Below are 17387 nucleotides of genomic sequence, written 5' to 3'. Positions count from 1 at the left end.
GAGAGAGACACGAGGATGGGAGATCAGAGAGAAGGCTGGTGCAGTAGTCCAGACGGGACAGGATGAGAGCTTGAATGAGCAGGGTAGCAGTTTGGGTAGAGAAGTGACTCGCCCAAAGTCACACAGCTGACAGTTGGCGGAGTCGGGATTTGAACCCGTGACCTCTGACTCCAAATAATAAGAATAATAATGTTGGCATTTGTTAAGCGCTTACTACGTGCAAAGCACCGTGCTAACCGCTGGGGAGGTTACAGGGTGATCAGGTTGTCCCACAGGGGGCTCACAGTTGTAATCCCTGAGGTACAGAGACGTGACTTGCCCAAAGTCACACAGCTGACAGTTGGCGGAGCCGGGATTTGAACCCGTGACCTCTGACTCCAAATAATAACAATAATAATGTTGGCATTTGTTAAGCGCTTACTATGCGCGAAGCACTGTTCTGAGCGCTGAGGGGATACAAAGTGATCAGGTTGTAATAATAACGATGGCATTTGTTAAGCGCTTACTATGTGCAAAACACTGTTCTGAGCGCTGGGGAAGTTACAAGGTGATCAGGTTGTCCCACGGGGGCTCACAGTCTTAATCCCCATTTTCCAGATGAGGGAACTGAGGCCCAGAGAAGCGCTTGGGAAGTACGAGTACTTCCTTACTTACAAGTACTTACTTAAGTACTTACAAGCGCTCAGTACAGTGCTGCACACAGTAAACTCTCAATAAATACGATTGATTGATTGATTGATTGATTGAAGTGACTTGCCCAAAGTCACACAGCTGACAGTTGGCGGAGCCGGGATCTGAACCCATGACCTCTGACTCCAAAGCCCGGGCTCTTTCCCCTGAGCCACAATGCTTCTCCTTACTACTGCTTAGTACAGTGCCCTGCACACAGTAAGCGCTCAGTAAATAGGATCGAATGAATGAATCCCCCTCCCTCGTCCCCTGCCCCCTCCGCCCCATCCCCCCCAGGTGCCTGCTGCAATAAGCATCTTCTCGCTATTAAGGGCCAAATCGCAGCCTTGGCTCAGTGGAAAGAGCCCCGGCTTTGGAGTCAGAGGTCAGGGGTTCAAATCCCGACTCCGCCAATTGTCAGCTGTGTGACTTTGGGCAAGTCACTTAACTTCTCTGAGCCTCAGTGACCTCATCTGTAAAATGGAGTTTAAGACTGTGAGCCCCCTGTGGGACAACCTGATCACCTTGTAACTTCCCCAGCGCTTAGAACAGCGCTTTGCACATAGTAAGTGCTTAATAAATGCCATTATTATTATGATGATGATGGGACATCTATTTGTAGATCCCCCCAGGTGTCTGCTGCAATAAGCATCTTCTCGCTATTAAGGGCCAAATCGCGGCCTTTGATGATGGGACGTCTATTTGTAGATCCCCCCAGGTGTCTGCTGCAATAAGCATCTTCTCGCTATTAAGGGCCAAATCTCAGCTTTGCCTCAGTGGAAAGGGCCCCGGCTTTGGAGTCAGAGGTCATGGGTTCAAATCCCGACTCCGCCAACTGTCAGCTGTGTGACTTTGGGCAAGTCACTTCACTTCTCTGGGCCTCGGTGACCTCATCTGTAAAATGGGGATTAAAACTGTGAGCCCCCCCCCCGTGGGACAACCTGATCACCTTGTAACCTCCCCAGCGCTTAAAGCAGTGCTTTGCATATAGTAAGTGCTTAATAAATGCCATCATTATTATTATGATGATGATGGGACATCTATTTGTAGATCTCCCCAGGTGTCTGCTGCAATAAGCATCTTCCTGCTATCAAGGGCCAAATCGCAGCCTTTGATGATGGGACGTATATTTGTAGATCTCCCTAGGTGTCTGCTGCAATAAACATCTTCTCGCTATTAAGGGCCAAATCGCAGCCGTTGATGTCGGGGCATATATTTGTAGGGCAGTGCAAGTGCTTTGGACAGTAACCGCTCAATAAGTAGGATCCCCATCCCCCCCAGCCCCGCCCTACCTCCTTCCCCTTCCCACAGCACCTGTATATATGTTTGTACAGATTTATTACTCTATTTATTTTACTTGTACATATTTACTGTTCTATTTATTTTGTTAATGATGCACATTTAGCTTTAATTCTATTTGTTCTGACGACTCGACACCTGTCCACATGTTTTGTTTTGTTGTCTGTCTCCCCCTTCTAGACTGTGAGCCCTTTGTTGGGTAGGGACTGTCTCTATATGTTGCCAACTTGTACTTCCCAAGCGCTCAGTACAGTGCTCTGCACACAGTAAACGCTCAATAAATATGATTGAATGAATGAAGGAATGAATTCCCGCGGGGGTCCCCTGCCCTATCCCCAGTTCCCCCGCGGGGGAGGTCATAAATTCTAATCCCAGCGCCACAGCTTGTCTGCTGTGTGACCATAGATAAGTCACAACTTCTCTGTGCCTCAGTTACCTCATCTGTAAAATGGGGATTGAGACTGTGAACCCCACATGGGACAGGGGCTTCCCTTCCCCCCACCCCTTCCCTGCCCCATCTCCCCCACCCCCTCCAGGTGCCTGCTGAAATAAGCATCTTCTCACTTTTAAGGACCAAATCGCAGCCTTTGATGATGGGCGGGTTATTTGTAGTGCAGTGCAAGCACTTAGTACAGTGTTCTGCGCCCAGTAAGCGCTCAATAAATATGATTGAATGAATTTGATTGCCCGAAACATCCTTCGGACATGGCCGTGGCAATTCCTTCACCTTTCAAAGGGAGCATGATGGCCTGCTGCAATAGCGAACAACTTCTTTTGAGGAGATAGATCCCTGGCCGACAGGAGCAAATCACCCACTGGACAACCTTTCTACCTGTCAGCCACTGGGCAATCTTTCTATTTGTGTCGGACTCATCTTCCTTCCTTCCTTCGTTCCTTCGTTCCTTTGTTACTTCCTTCCTTCCTTTCCTACTGAAAGCTCACCTCCTCCAGGAGGCCTTCCCAGACTGAGCCCCCCTTTTCCTCTGCTCCTCCTCCCCTCCCCATCGCCCCTACTCCCTCCCTCTGCTCTACCCCCCTCCCTGCCCCACAGCACTTGTGGATATACGTACATATTTATTATTCCATTAATTTCATTAATGATGTGTAGCTAGCTATAATTCCATTTATTTATAATGATGCTATTGATGACTGCCTACTTCTTTTATTTTGTTGTCTGCCTCCCCCCTTCTAGACTATGAGCCCATTGTTGGGCTCTATTTGTTGCCTAATTGTTCTTTCCAAGCGCTTAGTACAGTGCCCTGCACACAGTAAGCGCTCAAGAAATACGATTGATTGAATGAATGAGTGAATGAATTTGGAGGACACCCGGGAAATGCTGAGCTGGTTCCAGAAAAGCTCCTTTTCCCAAGTTCCATAAAAGGAGGGATTGTCTGGCGTGGCTACTCAGTCACTCAGGGCCCGTGACCTGATGGCAGCCAACTGATGGGCCTGGGGGAGCTGCCAAAGGCACTACACCTCTCATCGGAGGGGTTGAAAGGAGTATAAACCCGACCGCAGAATTTCGCTCAAAGTGCAATGTAGTCTGTTAATGGAGTACTGATATTGACTCCATTAACAATCCTTATGACTACCTAAGCAATTGTACCCTAACCCAAACAAAAAAACCCCCACCAAATGCAGTAATGATATTGACAAAAAGCAGCCATTATGCTGTGTACACAGCTTTACACTAAGCCAAACAAAAAACAAAATGCCGTATTGATCTTGACAAATAGGAGCCTCATTATGACTAGGGCAGGTAATTTGAGGAAAACCACAGCAAAATCCACCCTGGCTTGCAGATCTTGCCTTAGAAGCCAACGCCCCAAAGCGGTTGGGTTAATTCGAGTTAGCTATCGCAACACAGCAGAGGTCACAGTGGAACTTGGGAAGCAAAATGACTTAGTTTATTGGTAGTAGATAATGGATTTCTTCATGTGATTATGGCAAGGGGCACCTGGGAGTGTAAGATAGTGATTTCTGCATAGCACTATTTTCCCCAGTTATCTCGTCCAGACTTTGTGCCCTTCCTTGTCACTGTGAAGCTTGGGTGGTGGCTTGCAGTTTGGCCTAGTGGGACAGAGTTCTCGTGCCAGCTCCGATGCTTGCTGCAGTGTGACTTTGGGCCAGTCACTTTGCTTCTCTGTGCTTCAGTTTCCTCACTGTACAATGGGGATGAAATTCCTGTTCTCTCTCCGGCTCAGACTGTGAGCCCCATGTCGGGTAGGGGCTGTGTCCAACCTGATTACCCTGAAAACGCCCCAGCGCTTTGTACAGTACTTGAGCCCTTAAACACCACAATTCAATCCATCGATCATATTTGCTGTGTGCTTCCCCTGTGCAGGGAACTGTACTAAGCGCTGGGGAGAGTACAACACAACAATATTCTCAGAGTTACCTGCTCTCCCTACCTTTTAGATTATGAGCCCCGTGTGAGACAAGGATTACGTCCGATCCGATCACTGTTATATTTTAATGGTATTTGTAAAGTGCTTACTAGGTGTCAAACACTGTTCTAAGCGCTGGGGTCACGCTGCTTCTATGCTTCTGCTATGCTCTAGCATACAGTAGGCGCTTAGTAAGTATCACTGTTTTATCAGCTTCCTCTGAAACAGCAGGATCATCATTTTGCCGGCCAATTCCGGCACTCGGTTGTTGTGAAGATAATAATAATAATGTTGGTATTTGTTAAGCGCTTACTATGTGCCAAGCACTGTTCTAAGCGCCGGGGTGATACAAGGTCACCAAGATTGTCACACGTGGGGCTCACAGTCTTAATCCCCCTTTTGCAGATGAGGGAATTGAGGCCCAGAGAGGTTAAGTGACTTGCCCAAAGATCAGGCAGAGATAACCTAGTGGGGCTGGGCTTCAGTCATGATTTCTTTGGGCCTGCTAGGAATCGATCAATCAATTAATCAGTCAGTCAGTCAAGGTCCTGATAGGAATGCATTGCCCTGCAAAAAAATTACAGTAAGCAAAAAGCCTACAGTTCATTCATTTATTCAATCGTATTTATTGAGCCCTTACTGTGTGCAGAGCACTGTACTAAGAGCTTGGAAAGTGCAATTCAGCAACAAATACAGACCATCCCTGCCCACAGTGGGCTCACAGTTCTACCACCAAAATAAGTCATGTAAATAGCATAATATAATAGTAATAATAATAATGTTGGTATTTGTTAAGCGCTTACTATGTGCCAAGCACTGTTCTAAGCACTGGGGTAGATACAAGATAATCAAGTTGTCCCACGTGGGGCTCACAATCTTCACCCCCATTTTCCAGATGAGGGAATTGAGGCCCAGAGAAGTTAAGTGACTTGCCCAAGGTCACACAGCTGACAAGTGGCGGAGCCAGGATTTGAACCCACGACCTCTGACTCCAAAGCCCGTGCTCCTTCCACTGAGCCACGCTGCTTCCCTAAATCTCAATCTCAATCTCAAAATTGAGTTTGCCATCAAGTGAGGAAGCAGCGTGGCCTAGTGGATCAAGCTCGGCCCTGAGAGGCAGAAGACCTGGGTTCTAATCCCTGCTCTGCCACTTGTCTGCTGTGTGTGCAACCTGGGGCAAGTCACTTCACTTCTCAGGGCCTCAGTCTCCTCAGCTGCAAAAACGGGGATTCAATGCCAGTTTTCCCACTTACTTAGATCGTGAGCCCCATGTGGGGCAGGGACTGTGTCCAGCTGATTACCCTGTATTCACCTCAGACCTCAGTGCTCGACACACAATAAGCGCTTAACAAATACTTTAAAAAAAAAGTGTACAAGCCTGAAGGGCTGATGGGGAGGTGGCAGGACTGGGGAAATTGGGTGTTGGAGCTGGGCAGTGCCATTCCCACCCAGTATTGATTGGAAAAATGGCAGTGGAATACGTGTGACTGTCTTATTGGGAAGGCAGAAGAGGCGGCAGAAGTCTGGAAACAGAAAGCCACTCTTCTGCGTAGGAATCCAAAGGCTTGCCAGATTTGGGCCTGGCATGTAGGTTTTCTCTGGAAGCAGGTGATCTTTGAAGGTCACAGCTTTACTTGAAGCCGCCCATCTCGAAACCCCATCTTCTAGTACTTATTTATTCATATTAGGGTCTGTCTCCCCCTCTAGACTACAAGCTCATTGTGGGCAGGGAATGAATCTACCAACTCTGTTGATGATGATGATGATGGCATTTGTTAATAATAATAATAGCATTTGTTAAGTGCTTACTATGTGCAAAGCACTGTTCTAAGCATTGGGGAGGATACAAGGTGATCAGGTTGTCCCACGTAGGGCTCACAGTCTTAATCCCCATTTTACAGATGAGGTAACTGAGGCCCAGAGAATAATAATAATATTATCGTATTTGTTAAGCGCTTACTATGTGCAAAGCACTGTTCTAAGCACTGGGGAGGATACAAGGTGATCAGGTTGTCCCACGTAAGGCTCACAGTCTTAATCCCCATTTTACAGATGAGGTAACTGAGGCCCAGAGAATAATAATAATATTATCGTATTTGTTAAGCGCTTACTATGTGCAAAGCACTGTTCTAAGCGCTGGGGAGGATACAAGGTGATCAGGTTGTCCCACGTAGGGCTCACAGTCTTAATCCCCATTTTACAGATGAGGTAACTGAGGCACAGAGAATAATAATTATTATTATTATCGTATTTGTTAAGCGCTTACTATGTGCAAAGCACTGTTCTAAGCTCTGGGGAGGATATAAGTGAGCAGGTTGTCCCACATAGGGCTCACAGTCTTAATCCCCATTTTACAGATGAGGTAACTGAGGCACAGGGAAGTCAAGTTGACTTGCCCAAAGTCACACAGCTGATCAGTGGTGGAGGTGGGATTAGAACAGTGCTTTGCACATAGTAAGCGCTTAACAAATGCCATTATTATTATTATTATTATTGTTATTATTAGAACCCATGACCTCTTACTCCCAAGCCCGTGCTCTTTCCACTATGCCACACTGCTTCTCTGTGATACTGTACTCTCCCGAGCGCATAGCACAGTGCTCCGCAGACAGTCAGCGCTCCATAAATATGATTGATTGATGGATCTGCTTTTATCTGTCAGAACCAGTGACATTTACCCGGCTCACACAGCGTGCAGAGATCTGTGCCGTGGACGGTAATAGAAATTACACAACCCCATTGTGAGGGGGTTAACAATCCAACGGAAACAACCCTGTCTCTGTGTAACAAAGCAGGAAACAAGATGGGGGTGAGCGGGCCCGGAGAGGCCTAGCCTTCCGGGCCTTGGGTGGGGGGCAAGATTCAGGTGACCACTGAATGGGACAGTCTGGTGACCACTGAGCGGCAGGTCTGGGGCTGTCTGGTGACCACTGAGCTGGGTGGAACTGGGGCAGACTGGTGACCACTGAGCGGGGTGGGACTGGGGCAGCCGGGTGACCACTGAGTGTGGTGGGACTGGGGCAGTCAGATGACCACTGAGCAGGGTGGGACTGGGGCAGTCAGATGATCACTGATCGGGGTGGGCCTGGGGCAGGAGTCAAGTGACCAGTGATCGGGGTGGGACTGGGGCAGTAAGATGACCACTGAGCTGGGCGGGACTGGGGCAGGAGTTAGGTGACCACCGAGCCGGACAGGACTGGGCCAGTCAGATGACCAGTGATCGGGGCAGGACTGGGGCAGTCAGGGGACCATCGAGTGGGGCAGAACTGGGGCAGTCAGATGACCACTGAGAGGGCGGGTCTGGGGCAGTCAGGGGACCACGGAGTGGGGCAGAACTGGGGCAGTCAGATGAACACTGAGGGGGGTGGGTCTGGGGCAGTCAGGGGACCACGGAGTGGGGCAGAACTGCGGCAGTCAGATGAACACTGAGGGGGGTGGGTCTGGGGCAATCAGGGCACCACTGAACTGGGCGGGATTGGGGCAGTCAGGTGAGCACTGAGTGGGTCAGGACTGGGGAAGTCAGATGACCACTGAGCTGGGTGGGACTGGGGCAGTCAGGTGACCACCGAGCGGGGCAGGACTGGGGCAGTCAGGGGGCCACTGAGTGGGGCAGAACTGGGGCAGTAAGAGGACCACTGAGTGGGGCAGAACTGGGGCAGTCAGATGACCACTGAGAGGGGCAGGTCTGGGGCAGTCAGATGACCACTGAGAGGGGCGGGTCTGGGGCAGTCAGGTGACCACTGAGCGGGGCAGGACTGGGGCAGTCAGGGGACCACTGAGTGGGGCAGAACTGGGGCAGTAAGGGGACCACTGAGTGGGGCAGAATTGGGGCAGTCAGGTGACCTCTGAGTGGGGCGAGTCTGGGGCAGTCAAGGGACCACTGAGTGGGGCAGAACTGGGGCAGTTAGATGACCACTGAGAGGGATGGGTCTGGGGCAGTCAGGGGACCACTGAGTGGGGCGGGTCTGGGGCAGTCAGGGGACCACTGAGTGGGGCGGGTCTGGGGCAGTCAGGGGACCACGGAGTGGGGCGGGTCTGGGGCAGTCAGGGGACCACTGAGAGGGAGGGGTCTGGGGCAGTCAGGGGACCACTGAGTGGGGCAGAACTGGGGCAGTCAGGGGACCACTGAGTGGGGCAGAACTGGGGCAGTCAGGGGACCACTGAGAGGGACGGGTCTGGGGCAGTCAGGGGACCACTGAGTGGGGCAGAACTGGGGCAGTCAGGGGACCACTGAGAGGGACGGGTCTGGGGCAGTCAGGGGACCACTGAGTGGGGCAGAACTGGGGCAGTCAGGGGACCACTGAGTGGGGCAGAACTGGGGCAGTCAGGGGACCACTGAGTGGGGCAGAACTGGGGCAGTCAGGGGACCACTGAGAGGGCGGGTCTGGGCAGTCAGGGGACCACTGAGTGGTGCAGAACTGGGGCAGTCAGGGGATCACTGAGTGGGGCAGATCTGGGGCAGTCAGGAGACCACGGAGTGGGGCAGAACTGGGGCAGTCAGATGACCACTGAGAGGGGAGGGTCTGGGGCAGTCAGGGGACCACTGAGTGGGGGAGAACTGGGGCAGTCAGGGGATCACTGAGTGGGGCAGATCTGGGGCAGTCAGGGGACCACTGAACTGGGCGGGACTGGGGCGGTCAGGTGACCACCGAGCGGGGCAGGACTGGGGAAGTCAGATGAGCACTGAGCTGGGCGGGACTGGGGAAGTCAGATGAGCACTGAGCTGGGCGGGACTGGGGCAGTCAGGTGACCACTGATGGGGGCCGGGCCTGGTGCAGTCCGGTGACCAGTGAGCTGGGCGGGCCTGGGGCCGTCGGAGCAGGCAAACGGACCCGGCTCTGGCCCTGCCGCGGGGGGCCTTGTCGGTGGTGCCCAAGCCATGCCCAGCTTTTATCTGCCGGTGCTGCTGCTCCTGGTGGCGGTGGGCACGGGCCGCGGAGACCCGGTACGTGCAATCGGGATACAGGGCACTGGAGGGTCCCAGCCAGCCCCCTGCCTCCCCCCTACCCTTTAATAATAATAATGATGGCGTGTTTAAGCGCTTACTATGTGCAAAGCACTGTTCTAAGCGCTGGGGAGGTCACAAGATGATCAGGTTGTCCCACGGGGGGCTCACAGTCTTCATCCCCATTTTACAGAGGAGGGAACTGAGGCCCAGAGAAGTGACTCGCCCAAAGCCACACAGCTGACAGTTGGTGGAGCTGGGATTTGAATCCATGACCCCTGACTGCAAAGCCCGGGCTCTTTCCACTGAGCCACGCTGCTTCTTTAGTCTGCCATCCTGCGCTTCCCATCCCAGAGATTGGGGGATGATTGTGGCACTGTGTGTGAGTCCCTGGACAGGCCTCCTGCGAAGCTGTTCCTCCTCACCCCCTCTGGTGACTACTGAGCCACGGATATGGCTCAGGAAAGGCCCCGAGGGGCATTAAAGGGTGGCAGGGTGGCAGAGGGCACGGCTATCTCCCCCCCCGCCCCATCCTTTCTGGTGCTCAGGCCTGCTGCAGGTCATGGCCCAGGCTGACCCCCTCAGTTCACCAAAGGACCGCTCTCTTTCCTAAGGGAAGGCGAGGCCCAGCTCTGCTGCTGGCTTTTTCATTCGCTCAGTCGTACTAAGTGCTGACTGTGTGCAGAGCACTGGACTAAGCGCTTCTCCCAGGGGGCAGGTGGCTTAGCAGGCTTGGGTACCGGTGGCCCTCTCTGCTGCTGCTCCTGGTTTCCTGACTCTCGGGCTGGCCTTGACCCAGTGGGGTATGTTAGGGACCCCTGGGGCATTTTGAAAGGGGATTGGAGTGTTCATCCTTTCCTACTTTTCTTTTCTTTTTCTTCTTTCTTTTCTTTCTTACTTTCTCTCTCTCAAGATACACATTCCAATCTACATTTCCCTCTCATACACTCCAGTCTACATCTCTGTGCTTCTCTCTGTATAGAGAAAGACACTACACGCTCCAATCTGCATCTCTCTACATCTCTTTATATATGGAGATAAAGGTACACACTCCAATCTACATATCTCTACATATATCTACATCTCTCTCTCTCTATAGAATAGAATGTATATATATAGAAAGAAAAAGATGCGTAATCCTATCTCCATCTCTCCCCCCATATCTCTCTCTCTCTCTCTCTCTCTCCATATATATATATGTAGATACGGGGAGAGAGAGACACACACACTCCAATCTACTTCTATCGACATCTCTCTCTATTTATATGGAGGAAAAGGTACACACTCCAATCTACATCTATCTACATCTCTCTCTATACATATATATAGAAAGATGCACACTGCATCTCTATCTACATCTATATATTTGTGGAGAGAAAGACGCACACTTCAGTCTCTATCTACGTCACTCTATATTCAAAAAGAGGAATGAATATATAATTTGGAGAAAAAAGGGCAGGCTTTGAATTTTATTATTTGTTTGCTTAACTTTAACAAACTCGAAGATGTCACCATCGATCCTGGAAGATGTAGATTTGCACAAAAGATCATCGGGTCTAATCGCAGTAATAGTAATCAATCAATCTAATCCATCAAAGTATTGATTGAACTCCTACTGTGTAGAAAATTATACTAAGCACTAAGTACAACAGAATTTGTAGACATGATTCATGACCTCATATCTATAGACAGATGTGGATATATATCTCTACAGCTCATATATAAATATACGATAAATAATTTTATATTATAAATCGCTTATTAATGTCTGTCTCCCCCTCTAGAGTGTAAGCTTGTTACGGGAAGAGATTGTTTCTGCTAATTCTGTTGTGTTGTACTCTCACAAGTGCTTAGTACAGTGCTCCCTGCACATAGTAAGTGCTCAATAAGCTCCACTGACTGGTTGAATAGCCCCCTGGTAGGTTGAGAGAAGAAACAGAGTCCTTGGCTCATCCGGAAAAGTCTTTGAATGTAGAAGAGGTGACCTTGTGGGCTGTAGAGCATGTGTCCCCTTCCTGGTTTGCTTTTACTTCAGCAGCGAGATGCACCACGGACATCATTATTGTTATTGTTATCGCACGGCGGGCTGAGTCATCGGGGAGCCGAAAGAGCACCTCTGGTCGTCCTAATCATAGTCATCTGGTCATCCTTAGAGAAGCAGCGTGGCTCAGTGGAAAGAGCCCCGGCTTTGGAGTCAGAGGTCTTGGGTTCAAATGCCGGCACCGCCACTTGTCAGCTGGGTGACTTTGGGCAAGTCACTTCTCTGGGCCTCAGTTCCCTCATCTGTAAAATGGGGATGAAGACTGTGAGCCCCCCATGGGACAACCTGATCACCTTGTACCCTCCCCAGCACTTAGAACAGTGCTTTGCACATAGTAAGCGCTTAATAAATGTCATCATTATTATTATTAAACCTTCGACAGACCCAAACAGTTAGGCACAAGGCTAATTTATGAGGCACAGGGGGCACAAAGCTAAGTTAGAGCCCTTCTGTCTTCCCCTTCTAGACTGTGAGCCCGCTGTTGGGTAGGGACTGTCGCTATGTGTTGCCAACTTGTACTTCCCAAGCACTTAGTACAGTGCTCTGCACACAGTAAGCGCTCAATAAATATGATTGATTGATTGACACGGGTGGTGGGAGGGGATAATCAGCCTGGGCATAGGCAGAAGCCAAGATTACTGGCCTGCTTCTCTTTACTTCCTCTTCCCAGTTCCTGATCTTGGCGTTCTTGCCCTCTTGGTATCCTGACCATTCATTCATTCGATTGTACTTATCGAGCACTTACTGAATGCAAAGCACTCTACTAAGCGCTTGATCAGTTGGCTGCATGCCTACCCTGGGGCAGTAAGCATTTGAGGGGTAAGGAGAAAGAGAGAAAATGTGGCTAAGCTGGTGGTAACACCCTGTACTTCTGTAATCCTGGATCAGGAGAGGAAAATCTTAACCTGGCTTGTCCCTAATAATCAGAGGTTAACAGATCACATCTGACAGACCACTAAAAAACACTTCTAATGACTCTTCTGGGGTGGGAGATTGCGGAGGACTTGATTTTGTTCATTTCTCTGTACACAACTGGGACCTCTGCAGTTGTTACCTAGTAGGAAGAAACATTTTTAAGCCTTTTAGTTGTTGCGTAACAGGAGCCCGCCCCATGATAAAATCATGTTTCAAAGTGCTATTTTTAGAATTTCCCAATCCCATTCCGTCCCGAGGCAAGGCCACTTTAAAGTGACGGGTCTGGAGTTGGGAATTCATAGGGGAAGGGAGTCCCGGCCAATTCCAGCCTCTGGCAGCAGTGCTCTTGAGAGGCTTCTGATGTCTTAAAAAAACTGACTTTCTCTTTTAAATGGCATCTGTTAGGCGTCAAACACTGTTCTAAGCGCTGGGGGAGGTACACGTTAATTGGGTCGGACACAGGCCCTGTCCCACGTGGGGCTCACAGCAAAAGAGGGAGGGAGAACAGGGATTGAATCCCCATTTTACAGGGATTGAATCCAACTGAAAGCTCACCTCCTCCAGGAGACCTTCCCAGATTGAGCCCCCTTTTGCCTCTCCTCCTCCCCATTCCCTCTGCCCTACCTCCTTTCCCCTCCCCACAGCACCTATATATATGTTTGTACAGAATTATTACTCTATTTTACTTGTACATATTTACTATTCTATTTTCTTAATGATATACATCTAGATTTATTTCTGTTTATTCTGATGACTTGACACCTGTGCACATGTTTTGTTGTCTGTCTCCCCCTTCTAGACTGTGAGCCTGTTGTTGGGTAGGGACTGTCTCTATATGTTGCCAACTTGTGCCAACTTGTACTTCCCAAGCGCTTAGTACAGTGCTCTGCACACAGTAAGCACTCAATAAATGCAATTGAATGGATGAATGAATTTTACAGTTGAGGAAATCGAGGCCCAGAGAAGCATAGTGACTTGCCCAAGGTCACACAGCAGGTGGTCAGTGGAGCCGGGATTAGAACCCAGCTCCTCTGACCTCCAGGGCCCGGGTTCTTTCCACTAGGCCACGCCGCTTCGATTAAAGCTGCGTCCTGGATCTTTTTCTTTCTCTCTTTCGTGTTCGGGGCTGGGGAGAGTGAGCTCTGGGAAGGCTTCTCGTGTCGAGAAGCGGGAGGGAGAAACCCGTTTGTAATATCCCCAAAAAGCTGACGCCGGTTCCTGGTTGCAGGCAGAGTTGATCTGGAAACCACCCAACAGCTCCTCTGCTGTCTAAGCCTCCTCGTGTCCCCGGGAGAAGCCCGAACCGACCCGCCAGGGCCCCGGTGGTGAGCGGACACGATGCTCGACCTCAGGCAACTGTCCCTGGAGGCTAAGGCCGCCGTGGCCGCCGGCGTGGTCTTCTTCTCCATGATGCTGTCCCGGACCTATCTGGGCGGGAGCGTCGGCCCCGGGGTCCAGCGCTGGCTCTTCCGCTTGCAGCTGGCCCTTTTCGCCAACGCGCTGATGCTGATCGGCTCCCTATACATCTGGAGGTGCACCGTGACTTCCCTGTGCCGCCCCCTGCGCTCCGGCTCGGCCTGCCCGGGCCCGTGGAAGGCGGCCGTCGGGACGTTCCTGGCCCTGGCCCACTCCAGCTTCTTCACCACGCTCTTCCTCGTGGCCGAAGAGCCCTACCTGTTTTCCTTGGCGGCCTACTCCTGCCTCGGAGCGTACGTCATCATGATCTTCTTCCTCTTCACCCTGGGCTGCATGGAGCAGGGCTACCGACTCCTGGCCTGGCGGGGCGGGGTGCCCGGGGCCGGGGCCGACAAGACGAGGAGGGCGGTCGCGAAGCCGCTGCTGGCGGTGGCGGTGACGGCCCTGCTCAGCGTGGTGGGCCTCCTGAACGCGGCCCGGCCCCCGGCCGTGAAGACGGTGGAGGTCCCCCTGCGCCAGCTGCCCCCGTCCATGGACGGCTTGAAGGTGGTGCTGCTCTCCGACATCCACCTGGGCCCCACCGTGGGGAGGACCAAGATGGAGCAGATCGTGCGCACGGTCGAGGACCTGGAGCCGGACGTCACCGTGATCGTCGGGGACCTGACGGACTCGGAAGCCTCGGTCCTGCGCCGGGCGGTGGAGCCCCTGGGCCGTCTGAGGTGCCCCCTGGGCACCTACTTCGTCACGGGAAATCACGAGTACTACACGTCGGACGTCAACAACTGGTTCGAGCTCCTGGAGTCCCTGGGCGTCCGGCCGCTCCACAACGAGAACGTCAAGGTCACTGTCGCCGGGGCCTCGGCCGGGGACACCGCCGGCCGGGACTGGATCTGCCTGGCCGGGGTGGACGACATCGAGGCGGATGTCTTGCGCTACTCGGGCCACGGGATGGACCTGAGCAAGGCCCTGGGGGACTGCGGCCCCGACCACGCCACCGTCCTGTTGGCCCACCAGCCTCTGGCCGCCAAGTGGGCCCTGCAGGCCCGGCCTGACATCGACCTTATCCTCTCGGGCCACACTCACGGGGGGCAGATCTTCCCGCTGAACGTGGGGGCCTACCTGCTGAACCCCTTCTTTGCCGGGCTCTACAGAGTCGGGGAGAGCACCTTCGTCTACGTCAGCCCGGGCACCGTCTACTACGGGATCCCCATGAGGCTGGGCAGCCGGGCCGAGATCACGGAGATCATCCTGCGTGCCCTCTGAGGGCGGGGGCGGAGGACTGTCCGTCTCCTCTGAGGGTGGGCTGCCAGTCCATCCCCACCCCCTGACCCCTGCTACACTTCTGCCCTCAAACCCACCCCTTAATGGCCCTTAGCGTGTCCTCGTGTTGGTCAGTATTATGTCTGGCCTGACGGACGGATGCTCACTCCAAAGCCCGGATGGAGCATAAAAACAGAAACAAAATGCAAACTCCTGCTAATTGTCTTTCTCCCTGGCTGGAGAGGACAGTCTGGTAACTTGGTCCATTTGGGCTGGAAAAATTTTTTGGCAGGGGGGACTTACATGCCTTGTTGGTCAAGGATAGCAAGTTGTGGTGTCTGTAAAGGCTATTAAGGGGGTACTGGGGGCAAGCACCTTCTGTTCTCTTGTGCAGGATCATAAAACACTCCACCTCTATCAGAGAGATATGCAGATAACTCCTGGAGATAGGTGCTGGGCATTGGGGTTACCTCCACCCTGCTGTTGCAATCTGGAGGGAAGAGATAAAATCCTGCAAGGGTGGGTCATTCACAGGTACTCCTCTCTCTTCCCTGGTTTGAGCAACAAGTGGGCTGATACTAAACCTCACGTTTCCAGCCAGTGTAGGGTTTTTGAGTGAGATTTTGGGTTCAGGGCACAGATCTCTTGTGTGCGTGTGGGGAGGTGGTTGCATGTGTGTGAGTTTAGGGGGATGCAGCTTAAAGGGTAGCACCTTTGTTTTCTGTCTCTCTATTTGCCACCCCCCCGCCCCCTGAGTTTAGCCAGCACAGGGAAGAAGCAGCCTTGTTTTTTTTAAATCTCCTGGCTGGGGCCAGCTTGACTGGGAAGTGGGAGAAGGTGAGATTCTCCAAACCCTTGCCCTGAGAGAACTGGCCGTTATACGTTCTCCCTAAAAAATGCTCCCGAGGGCCTTGGGTTCTCCAAGAACAGTCTTCAACGTTGACAATGGGCCCACGCGCCGATTTTTTTCTTCAGTTTTGTACTGCTGGGCTAAACTGATTAACTGCGGCTCGTTCGATTAAAGGAAAGAGAGGAAAAAAACACAAATGGCATCCTTTTGAGGGCAAAGGATTACTCTCCCCCTCCCCAGTTTTAATTTGTCAGTCCCAGGTGAAGCACATCTAGTTTCTGAGGAGCTTGGGTAGCGCAATTGAAGTGCTCCAGGGAGGATATTTTGTGGGCATTATTCCTCAGACAGTTTGAGTCCAACTTTTCTTGGTTTGGCTGTCTGCCAGGGCCAGGCCAATTTCAACCTGGAGGGAGATTTCTGATTCCTTCTCTCTAGTTGTGACAAATTGGATGACCAGTTGCTAGCTGGGCTAGGAGCTGCTATTGGCATAATTTCTTTTTTTTAAATGGTATTTAAGTGCTTGTTATGTGCCAGGCACTGTACTAAGTGCCGGGGTAGATACGAGCTAATCAGGTTAGATGCAGTCCATGTCCCACGTAGGGCTCACAGTCTTCATCCCCATTTTACTCTTGAAGTGACTGAGGCCCAGAGAAGTAAAGTGACTTGCCTTAGGTCATACAGCAGCCAAGTGGTGACCTAGGATTAGAACCCAGGACCTCCCGACTCTCAAGGCCAGGCTTGCTGCTTCTTCCATTTCCTTTCTCTAGTTGTGAAGATTAGGTGGCTAGTCAGTGGCTGGGCTAGGAAGTCTATTGGAAAATCATTTTTTTTTAATGGTATTTGTTAAGTGCTTACTATGTGCCAGGCACTGTACCAAGTGCTGGGGTAGATACAAGCTAATCAGTTTGGACACAGTCCATGTCCCACTTGGGGCTCACAGTCTTATACCTCATTTTACAAATGAGGTCACTGAGGCACAGAGAAGGGAAGCAACTTGCCCAAGGTCACAAAGCAGACAAGTGGTGGAATTGGGATTAGGACCCAGGTCCTTCCGACTCCCACGCCCACGAGCCATCAACTAGGCTGTGCTGCTTCAAAACATAAGAAAAAATAATCACCGTGAGTGGTAAGTCTATGGAACTAATTACCACCAGAAGCTTTGTAGGTCAAAAGAATATCAGTAGGTTCAAATGGGGTTTGGATAAAATCGTGACTATGAGTTCCGGAATAGACTGAAAACTGAAAGCGCTTGGGAGAATACAAATACCATAAAAACAAAACAAAAAGCCTAATCACTTTCAAGTTTCAGTGGGTGAGATCCAGGGAAAAGCAATTCTGTATCTGCCCTGTCCTCAACCCTTCGTGATTCTGCCAACTTCAGTAATGCTACCCCTCAACCTTTTCGCCTTTTCTAAACTTGTCTTAATATTTTGAATTTATCCTCCTTATGAAGCTTCTCCATACCTCCATCATTTTGGTTGCCCTTCAGTTTCTTCAGGCCTTTTTTGTGTTGACTAAGATGGGGCAATTAGAACTGTTCCCAGTACTTCAGCCACGGGCATACCGTGGTCGGAGAGGGGGACGGAATTGTGCCGTTTGTGTTGT

At 51.3% G+C, this 17387-nt stretch overlaps 2 protein-coding genes across 3 annotated transcripts in view; both read left to right on the top strand.

The window, feature by feature from the left end:
- The first annotated feature begins 9132 nt into the window (after nt 1-9132).
- The window catches only part of GLB1 (galactosidase beta 1), a 94974-nt gene continuing 86719 nt past the window's right edge, over nt 9133-17387 (top strand). The window contains exon 1 of the mRNA XM_038759822.1: nt 9133-9300. Coding sequence (XP_038615750.1) covers nt 9235-9300 — 66 coding nt within the window. The 5' untranslated portion in view covers nt 9133-9234. The remainder of the gene's footprint in view (nt 9301-17387) is intronic.
- TMPPE (transmembrane protein with metallophosphoesterase domain) lies at nt 9219-15889 on the top strand. Of its 2 annotated transcripts, none has more exons than XM_038759835.1 (2): nt 9219-9300; nt 13485-15889. In XM_038759835.1, exon 2 carries the CDS (start codon nt 13595-13597, stop codon nt 14933-14935), a length of 1341 nt encoding a protein of 446 aa, XP_038615763.1. In that variant the 5' UTR covers nt 9219-9300; nt 13485-13594; the 3' UTR covers nt 14936-15889. The 2 variants fall into 2 exon arrangements, with proteins under 2 accessions (XP_038615763.1, XP_038615772.1); XM_038759844.1 differs by having other exon boundaries at nt 9244-9300; nt 13489-15889.

The sequence above is a fragment of the Tachyglossus aculeatus genome, chromosome 2 (genome assembly GCF_015852505.1).
Source record: "Tachyglossus aculeatus isolate mTacAcu1 chromosome 2, mTacAcu1.pri, whole genome shotgun sequence".
Taxonomy (NCBI): domain Eukaryota; kingdom Metazoa; phylum Chordata; class Mammalia; order Monotremata; family Tachyglossidae; genus Tachyglossus; species Tachyglossus aculeatus.
The sequence above is the reverse complement of the archived record's forward strand: the minus strand, read 5'-3'. Positions and strand labels throughout refer to the sequence as shown.

Coding starts and splice junctions, on each gene's coding strand:
- TMPPE (XM_038759835.1), top strand. CDS start 13,595: ATGCTCGACCTCAGGCAACTGTCCCTGGAGGCTAAGGCCGCCGTGGCC.